The sequence below is a fragment of the Vidua macroura genome, chromosome Z, assembly GCF_024509145.1.
Source record: "Vidua macroura isolate BioBank_ID:100142 chromosome Z, ASM2450914v1, whole genome shotgun sequence".
Classification (NCBI taxonomy): Eukaryota; Metazoa; Chordata; class Aves; order Passeriformes; family Viduidae; genus Vidua; species Vidua macroura.
In genome coordinates, this window is record NC_071611.1 from 7,901,132 (window position 1) to 7,911,074 (window position 9,943).

Consider the following 9,943-nt stretch of genomic DNA (forward strand, 5'->3'; position numbering starts at 1 on the left):
AGTCCTCATCTGCAAGCACAAATTATTCAAATTTGAAATATGCCTCTTACTGCATTTTCACAGTACTTTCTCTAAACCCACCCATTTCTCAACCAACCAAGAATCACTAATTACTATGAATACCACACCACCCTTACTAAATTCAATGCTTAATCCACCTCTTTCTCAAAGGCCAGTAAGGGCATATAAATTGAGTTTGCCTGAAGGACTACAGGTCTGACTATGTCAAGTAGCTGAACCCAGAGTAAAAAGCCTGGGAGGGATGTAGTGCCTCACCAATACGTCTTAAGTACCTGAAGGAACGGTATACACAGCCAGGCTGTTTTTAGCAGTGCCCAGTGACAGGACCAGAGCCAAAGGGCTGAAACACAGAAGGCTCCCTGTGAACAACAGGGAACACTTTTGTGCCTTGAGGGCAACCAAGCGCTGGCACAGCACAGGTTGCCCAGTGAGGTGGCAGAGTCTCCATTGGAGATATTCAAAACACATTCAGATACAGTCTTGGGCAACCTGCTGTAGATGGTGCTGCTTGAGCAAAGGGAGACTAGAAGAGACTCCAGAAGTCCCTGTCAGCCCAGGCCAGCCCATGATGAAGTGAAGTAAAAAGGCAAGAAAGTCCTTTAACAGAGAAGCTGTTATCAAAAACACACCACAAGCTTCATTAAAGACAATTCTTAAATTCTAGCATTTCTGCTCCAACAGTAATATAGAGAAAATCAAGGGAATCTTCAATTAAATCAGGTAAGCTAAATGTCATTGAGACAAAATCCAGAAACATACACTACTACATCAACAAATAAAATGGTAAACAACAAAAACTGGAGTACATGTATGAAGTTGAAATGAGTTTTACACTTACAGTCATAACAGAGAACTATTCAAAAAAGATAATAAGCATCTTTTTCTAAGATGCAAATAAGAATTCCTGGGCATTGCTGCTAATCTGCACCTCAAGAAACAGCAAAGAAACCCAACAGGCTGAAGATATGTATCAGAAAGTGTTTTCTCAAACACTAAGGAAAAACCAAACACTTTTATGTACTCATTAACTTAACATCACCAACCTTCTAAGTCTATTCCAATCTTTTTCTAAAATTAATCTCAGACAGTTACCCCTTGGCACTTAACCCATGTTCAAAATATTCAGAAATTCATTCAGTGGCTAATAAAAGAAAGTGAAGCACAAGACCAGGAAGTGCAGTACTGTTCCCCCTCATCACACTTAGTCACCCGAAATTAACATCACTAACTTAGGTCTCCCTTATGTCAGTCTCAAAAATGGATCACAAGTCAGTGATCTCCAGAATGTGTGACTGAAAGCTGAAATAAAAAGAGACATCCGTGCCTTGGGGCACAACCCATCAAATGCATGGACCAGAGTTCCTTGAATACAATACAATATGTACAGCCCCCAACAGCAGTGCAAGGTTTGGCACCAGGATTTCTTTCAGATTCCTGTTGCTGAAACTGTGTGTAAGACAACATAAGATTTTGAAAATCAAAGAAGAGCAGAGAAAAAAAATAAATCAGCAATAGCTTTCAAATGGGAAAAGCATAGATAATGAAACAGTACAAAGCCAAGCGTTGAGGACAAAATAGCCATGATTCAGTTAACATTTAAAAGCAAACTGGAACAGGAAACAAAAAGGTTTCTGAAGCCATATGCTTCATTCCATATTACTATACATTCATCACCCTCAAACCACTAAAAAAAAATGGGAGTAGAAACACATACTGTGTTTTTCTTACTCAAAAGCAATCTCAATATGGTCTCTAAAGTGTCATCCTACTTCCAGAAACACTACTTTAGTTGTAAGAAACATAAATGAAATGTTCTAGATTGACCAATGCCAGATACAATAAAACTGCATAAAGACTTCCTCTCTCTATAGCTAACCATTAAAAATGTTTAGGAACCTCGTAATAACTAGTGATTTCAAATCCTACACCTTCAACCACAGGGTGCCTGAAAGACTGAGTTAAGCATCCCCCCCCACACTGAAACAGTTTTAAAAAGTACAACCTGATGATTCAAATCTGGAGTTTAACAAAGTATTTGTTTTCTTCATTTAATTGTAGATTCATATACTGAATGATTCTGCAACACCAATTCCACTGAACCTGCATCTTCTACAGCAATAAACTGTATTTCCTGTATGATATAGCAGAAAAAACCATAGAGTTCACCATAGGAGTATTAGTTCAGGCAAACCTTAAGTCTCAAGAAAGATCAAAGCTCTCTCAACATTTCATTGTTTTGAATGCAAAATGCTACACTCAGCCAGGTTAAGGACTCCTCCAAGCTCATCTGTTGGAAGACTGATTTAAGAAGCCTGGGGGGAGAGGGGGGAAAAAAGCTTGACAATTTTACCTTCAAAAGAAGTCACAATATTGTGCAGGTTCCACAAAGAAAGCTGGGCAAAAAAGAAATGGAATTTCAATAGCATTGAGAATAGAAACAACTCCATCCAATGGAGCTGCACTAAGTTGTTCACATAACCTATTTTACAGGTTTTACAATCTAAAGAGAGCATAAGTAAAACAATATGCTCAGCAAAATATTTATGATGTAGTAAAAGCAGGCTGAGCAAGCTATGAGATCTTAGGCATCAGACCATATGACCTTTAAAATGCTTGTCTTTAGTCCCTGTTTACTCCTTGAAGCATTGAGAAGTAATGGGGAGAGAAAGATTGAGGGTACCACACCTGTGGAAGGAAAAGCCTTGCAGGAGCTCCAGGCAGACGGGGAGTTCCAACAGACTCCCAGTGCAGATGGCCAAAATCAAAGAGTGTGGACTTTGATGTTACAGCAAAACAGACAAACCCTTTGTACAGTTTTTGTAAAATATGAACCTGAAGTAATTGCAAAGGAGGCATTTCACAACCTTTCATCCCAGCTCTCACTTTAATGAATGTAACCTGTTTAGGGAAGTTATGAAAAACAGTGCAAGTCCAAACTAGGTCTTCTCTGAAAAGCACAGAGGACCCAATGGGCTATATGTAAACAGATTGTATGAGAAATAAACCTAAAATTCACCAAAAGCCCTAGCAGAATAACATTGCAGTGGATATCAGTTGTATTTCCTCTAGCACTTTCCATTCAATAATTCTGAAGTCTACAAATACAACACAGTTTCTCTAATATGTATTTTACAAAGGGGACAAATCACTTGGCTTCTCCTTCAGCAAGCTGATACAAGGCTGTTGCAAAGCACTGAACACTGGTGTTCAGAGTCCTGCCCACGTGCTTCAACCAAATAGGAAACAAAGGTAAAAAAAAAAGATTCATAACAGGTCTGAAGTTTTACTCCTAGTGTTTCATTTTACTCCTAGTCTTTCATGAAGTACCTATTCTAAGTACTGGTACTAAGTGTGACTGAAACTGCAAGTAAGCATTACTACTAATAGTAAGATTTTCAGTGATGATTATTAATAGAGCATTAACAGTATATGACACATACATCTTTTAAGCACTGTTCACCAGTACGTTACTCTGCTATGACCAATATAAATAGGACAACACCACCAACAAACATAAAGCATACCAAAAAATGGCATTTTACAAGGAAATGGTCACCTAAAATAAAAGTTCATGGAAGAAATACAGAGCATCAACAATCTACTTCTAGGTTCTAGAACTGCAGCTTCAAAAAAAAGGAAGAGTCAAACAAACAAACAAACAAGCAAAAAAAAAAAGGGTTAAAAGTAACAGCTTCTGGTAGAAGACAAGATTATTTTGTTGGTTTTCCCCCTAGCTTCCTTAGATTTTAGTGGTGAGTCTGTAGCTTCCATGTCCCCTCAAACGATCAAACCCTTCTGAAAGTTATGGCACCGGGACCTTTCTGGAGGATGGGCCAAAACAATTGAAAAAGTCCGAATTTCAGAAACGGCACGCTTTTTTTACTATAGACAGTTTTCAAAATCAACACACTGATAAAACTACAACTAGAACAAAGTAGAACAGAGCTTGTCCAATTCCCACTCCTTCCCACCTTCAAGATAACCAAGATTGTTGAGGTCATAAAAACAGAAGCCAGATTATTTTCAGGAGTCACAAAACATCATTAATCCTACAAAGTGATTTAGCCTTGCTTGCTTTCAAGTTACTTAGTGTAAGGTTAAAAATAAATTCCTTAAACAAGTTAGGTCAAACCACTGCAGAGAAATTGGGTCCAGGTATAAATACTGAGTCAGCCAGGTAGGAATCCAAACCCAGATTCCATTAGAGAACGTGATACAACCAAGGGAATTGCTAAAAGGGCCTGGTAAATATTAAAGAAGCAAAAGCCAGGAGGCTGAGTCGCTGCCATGTTTTGTGAAGGGCTCTGTTTCAACGGCAAGCACTGCTCCCCCCTCCCTTCCCTTCCCTCACATCCAGCTCCAATTTCTCCACTTGGAAAAAACCAGCTGCTCTCAGGCCAGGACAGCCCCTCCATTCCCCTTCCACAGCTTTCCTTCACACCACTCCGTAGCGAACGCCAAGTTTTTGCTCCACAAGACGTCCTGCTCCTCTGAACACAACCAGGGGTGCTCTGAACATCCACACTCCTGGTGCTAACACACTTACAAGAGAGAAGATTCAAACCAGTCTACCCTGCTCCCAGGTGGCACCCAACAGCACTGCAGACATTCCAACACAAGCTTTTAAACCTATTCCACATCAGAGTTCAGACCCTTGTCATTAGACTCAAACATGCACCAGGTCCTTTCTACATCCAGCTTCTTGCACAGGAATGCCTACCAGTTCACTTCCTTGCTGCAATTTTCTTCAGCAACAGGAGAAAACATAGAACAGCGTTTTGTTGTTTTTAAAGGCAACATAAGTCAGACCAATAGCAAAGCCTTGCTGTGACACCCAGTTCCAAGCAACCACACAAAGCAGATGGCAAGGAAGGACTAAAGCGGAGAAGGTTAATAGAGGGAACACTTCATTCATTGTCATGTCCCCAGGTAACCCACTGTAGCTGCTGAGATACTATTGTCTGTAGGTGTGACCCCTCCACCACCAGCCAGGGAATACCCAGGAATGGGATGAGCAACGACAACATGGAAGTAAAGCCCTGCGTAAGTCATAGATCGATACTTCATCATCCACTTGTTCACTTCTCGAGCTGCCACCTCCCCTCTGGCCTGATTCCTGCCACCAGCCCCACTCCTCCAGCTGGTGGTTTTCCTCGCGTGCCCCCGAGCCAGAGGCACCAACCCGGCAGAGGGAAACCTCGCTGTAGGAGACCAGCACCTCCAAGATAAGATGAGAACCCTTCCTCGAAGGCGGACGCGGTGGAGCATCCCCTCCCGCGGATGTCAGGGGGTGCAGACAGAACCCACCTGTCCCGGAGCCAAGCGAGCACCCCCTCCCCAGCCAGGTGGGCGCTGCCCGCACCCGCGGCCCTGCTGAGCGGGAGAGGAGGGGGGCGGAGAGGGGAGCGGGGGGGGGGGGGGGGACGACAGCGATCTAGGCCAGGGCGAAGCTTCCCCGGGGCTGCCGCCACGGAAAGTAGGGCAAAGCCGCGTGCTCCCGCAACCCGTCGACGGGCGGGCCGGGGCTGGGCGGCCCGGGCGGACACCGACCGACCCGCGCACCGAGGGACCGCCGGGCGGACAAAGCGGGGCCGGGCCCGCGGGGCCTCGGGAGCGGCTGAGGGGGAGAGCGGCCGCGCGCGGGGACCGTTGGCCGGGGCGGGGGCGGGTGAGGGGGGCCCCGCGCGCCCCCCGCGCGCGCGGTACCTGCCCAGTGCGCTCACAAAGCGGCGGCGGCGGCGCCCGCGACCGTCACGTGACCTCCCCCTTCTTCCTCCTCCTCCTCCTCCTCCACGCGCGCGCGGGGTCGTTTTCCCTCCCCACGTGACGCGACGCGACGCGACGCGACACGCTCGCGCGCGGCGGCGGCGCCGCCCCGCCCTGCGCCCCTCACGCACCGCCCGCGCGCGCCCATCCACCGGCGCCTTCTTCCGCCCCTGCCTCCCGCCCCCCTCCCGGTGACCACGTGAGCAGCGCGCGCGCGCGCGCGGGGGGGAGGAAGCCCCGCCCTTTCCTTTCGCCTTCACGTGACCGGCTCCCCGCCCCTCTCTCGGCGCGCGCGGGGCGGGAGGAAGGGGCGGGGACGGCGGAGCCCCTCCCCGGAGGCGCGTGAGGGCCCCGCTGAGGGCCCCGCTGGGGGCCCCCTCCGGGCCCCCCTCCCGGCGGTCGTCTGAGGCATCCCCTGAGGGATCCCAGTAAAGGACACACAGAGGGCCCCCCGGGAGGGTCCGTGGGAGTTAATCTGCGAGTTCCTGAGGAGCCCCTCGAGAGACCCCATGAGAGGCCATGCGAGGATTCTTCTGAGGAACCCTCTCACGGACGGCGTGAGGGACAACGTGTGAGGGACCCCCTGAGAAGCCCCCCGGAGGAATACCATGACGGGGCCCGGTGAGGGACCTGGGTGGCTTAGGAACAGGGCGTTTTGGAACTTAATGTTAAGTTCTGCACTTATATTAATGTAAACGTCTCCTTCTTTTGAGAGGATGGACACAGGGAGGCACCCTGTTGACATGGAGAACTCCAGGACAAAAGATAGCTACACTATAGGAGAAGAAAGTCAAGTAAAGTATGGTGGGGATTAATGAAGTATAGGGAGGAGTTGGCACAGCAGAGTTGTTTTCGAGAACTTGGTGCAGCTTCTGGCAGTCTAAACTCAATGATGACAGGAGAGATGGCAAGAAAGGATAATCAATAAAACTTGATTCCTGGGCTGAGTTTTGGATTGTGAGTCAGGAGAGAAAAAAAAAAAAAAAAAAAAAAAACACAAAGAAAAGCGTTTCTTCTATTTAGGCTTTTTCCTGCTGTGTATTTTTTCCATTGTGTACAGCACCTCGTTGCCAAAAATGTGGTGGTCCTTACCCTTTGCAAGGCCTGGCATATTAAAGCCAGGCTTACCTACCCTGTGTGGAAGTTGGTCTCTGCTTGGTGTTGAGCAGGCAGGGTTGGTGAAGGTGATGTTTGAACTGTTCAGCCCCTGGTGCCACCAGTGATGATGTCCCATGGTCCTTGACCTTTGCTGTGGTCTGATATCCTTTACTGCTCATCCTCTGTCCCTTAAGCCCATATTCTCCATGTAAGTAGAAAGGGCATGAAATCTGATTTTACCCTAAACAGTACTGAAAATTAATCAGTGTTTTTCATGCTTCTGCCTTCTCTGCATAGATAGATTTATCCAGTCTGCATCCTTGACACTTACTGCATAGAAGGGCAGGAGCTACAAAAGATCCTACTGCTGAGGAGCTGCAAGATCTCCCTGTTCTTGTTTTCTCTCAGTAAGATAGAGGGTCCTTTGAACTAAATTGAAATTCAGACCAAACAGTGCACAGGTATTGTTGATTTTCTTGATGCAGCTTGTGATATTCTGTTTTATTACTATTGCAGGGGGACAATTAATTACAGCTCTAAACAAAGTTTCACAAGCTTTGTGACAAACATGTCTGCAGCTCCATAATCTGTGTGGATTTAATCAGTATTATTAGCATTCTTCCATCATGGCTTGGCAATCCTTTGATAATCAAGATGGAAATTTGGTATGCAGCACAAAACAACAAAGGCCAAGAGCTCTTGGGATGCTGTTGTCAGATGGTGTAGTGCCAGCTGGAATGTGTCTCTGACAATCACACAAAATCCAGCCCAAGAGTATTTGGAATGGGAGAAAACTGAGCAGGGATACCAGGACCAAAGCGGTGTAGACTCCTTCTGCTGTACAGGGAGTAAATATAAATGAGAAAATGGGATACTGCACTGACAAAGCTTCCAGAGGAGAGCTAAAGGAATATACTGTTGGAGGCTTGGGAACAAAGACCTTCACTCCAAATATTGATCAGGAGGAATTTCTTCACTGAAAGGTAGTGTAGCATTTGGATGGACTGCCCAGAGAGATGTGTTCAGAAATGGACATGATACTTAGTGCTCTGTTCTAATTGCCAAGTTGCTGATCAGTCACAGGACTCACTTTCAGGTGTCTTTTCTGACTTAAATGATCCTTTGATTCATTACATCTGACTTGGAGAAAAGATCCTGCGCTAAACACTGTGAAGGTTTGACCAGGCCTGGCAGCTGAGTTCTGCCTCCTGCCTGTGTCAGGATTCTTATCTGCTGTTACAAGGATTTGCAACCTCTTCAGTTTTCCAGCCAGTAAATAACAGTCTGGTGCAGGTGCAAGTCCAGATAGGCTATTTCAGCTTACTGCAAGATTGTTTTTGTCAGTCACTTTGTGCAGATTTCTGAAATAGGCTGCAGTTCACATACCACAGGCTGGACACCACTGTTCTGGTGCTTTGGCATTCTCCTTCCCTGTCACATTTGTGAGTGGGGAAAACTGCTTGTGTTAAGAATATCACCCTGTTCCTAGTTCAGGAGTCTGTTCTACTTCTGTGTTGCAGTAAAACCATCTCTTCTTGACAAGCTCAGGCAGTATTATCTTCCCTATTGCTAATGCTCTCTTCCACTTTCCACACTACCAACCCTTCCCCCTCAGGCTCATTGGAAAATTGCTCTGACTGAGCTGAAGTTCAGAGTAGTTTTTTGCTTTTTATTCTGAAGTTTTTTATTTTATTTGTGGCCTGTTTTTTCTTTTTTCACATCACTTGGTCTAATAAAATACTACTCTTAACTGCAAACTGGTCTCACAGCCCTGAACCTGATGACACCTCTTCAACAGCCACTACCTTTTTCCAAAATATATTGCACTAGCCTCAGAGAGTCAGCATAATCCAGGTAAACAAGCTCTGCAAGGCAGAGGCTCGGTATAAAGAAGCCAGTTTTGACGTTGAGCTTTGAGTTGAGTTTGCAGGGAATCTGTGTAGAAGCCCAGAAGATAATGGGGCTAATCTCAAACACTGATAGCCAGGTGGCTGTGGAGCCAACCAAGGATTGTTGGTACTAGCAGCCAGGGATTGTTAGCAATAACACACTGGAAGAATGAACAGAATGTGGCTGGAGAAGGGTCCACATGGAGGTAGAGCAGCACTTTTCTGGGACAAACATCCTTATCCTGACTCCTGGAGATTAGCACAACACAACACAAGTGTAGGAATGAGGTCAAGAAGCAGACATGTAGGATGATATGGGGACCACCAAATACCCTGAAGCCTCTAACCCATTTCAGTAGTAACTAAATTACACAGAAAGGGAGAAATTTACCTCCAGTGCAGGGAAACTCACCTAAAAAAAGGTACCCCTACAAAGCTCAGATATGTGTGTTCCCCAGGACCCTGCACACCCCATCATCTGCATCAGCAATGGAACCAGGACTGCTGATTTCGTTCTTTGTCCTTTCCCTTCTCATCCTCTTTAATACGGCTCTTTCTCTTCCTCTCTTCCCTTTGACCTCCCTCCTTTATTTTAAACTTATTGCCATGTGCTTATAGGATGTCAGAGACTAACATAACAGTACGCAAGCACAGTGTGTAATCTACTAATAGAACTTCGTAAGATTTTGTGGGCCCTCTGACTTTTGTGGCTTCTTTTGTCCATGAGAATCTGCAAATCGTAGGTGCTTCCTTCTCCTGAAGGGTGGGATGCCACAGTATGGAATTCTCCCTAGGTACAGTGGATCAATTGAAAATTTTGGTGGCAAAGTGGAGAAGGCTGCTAGTGGGAGTTAACCTGTGTAGTGCATGCTCTTCTAATGGCGAATGCTGAGTTTGTTCCATCATGTTCCCTGATTTCATTCTCTGATGTGCCTACCCACTGTTACTTCTACCAGACAACTGTTTCTAAGAATTAAACAGGCTATTGTTAACAGACTTGTTTTCCCTACAACACTGTTTTTTGACATTAGCTGTGTATCTAGCCTTGAATAATCTATTTAGTCCTTTTAGTACTTTAGTCCAGTTTTCCATTATTTTGTCTGTGACATCAGAGAAAGTAGTCTGCAGATGCCTGGTCACTTTGTCCCCTGCTCTAACAATGTTGTGCT

General features: G+C 45.6%; 2 protein-coding genes across 8 annotated transcripts in view; one reads left to right on the forward strand and one right to left on the reverse strand.

Moving 5' to 3' along the window:
- LOC128821686 (ubiquitin-associated protein 2-like) overlaps positions 1-5,656 on the reverse strand; it is a 120,411-nt gene extending 114,755 nt beyond the window's left edge. For 4 of the 7 annotated variants that reach the window (XM_054002880.1, XM_054002879.1, XM_054002884.1 and 1 more), the window contains exon 1: positions 5,329-5,655. The gene's annotated coding sequence lies outside the window, so the exon portion shown is untranslated. Of the gene's footprint in view, positions 1-5,328 lie in introns of all 7 variants that reach the window. The other 3 variants (XM_054002878.1, XM_054002877.1, XM_054002876.1) reach the window with 1 other exon arrangement.
- Positions 5,047-7,922, forward strand: LOC128821737 (uncharacterized). The gene is made up of 6 exons (XM_054002987.1): positions 5,047-5,064; positions 5,162-5,303; positions 6,147-6,408; positions 6,503-6,581; positions 7,187-7,292; positions 7,402-7,922. The coding sequence occupies exons 1-6, from the start codon at positions 5,047-5,049 to the stop codon at positions 7,446-7,448; spliced, it is 654 nt and encodes a 217-aa protein (XP_053858962.1). The 3' UTR covers positions 7,449-7,922.
- The last annotated feature ends 2,021 nt before the right edge of the window (positions 7,923-9,943 follow it).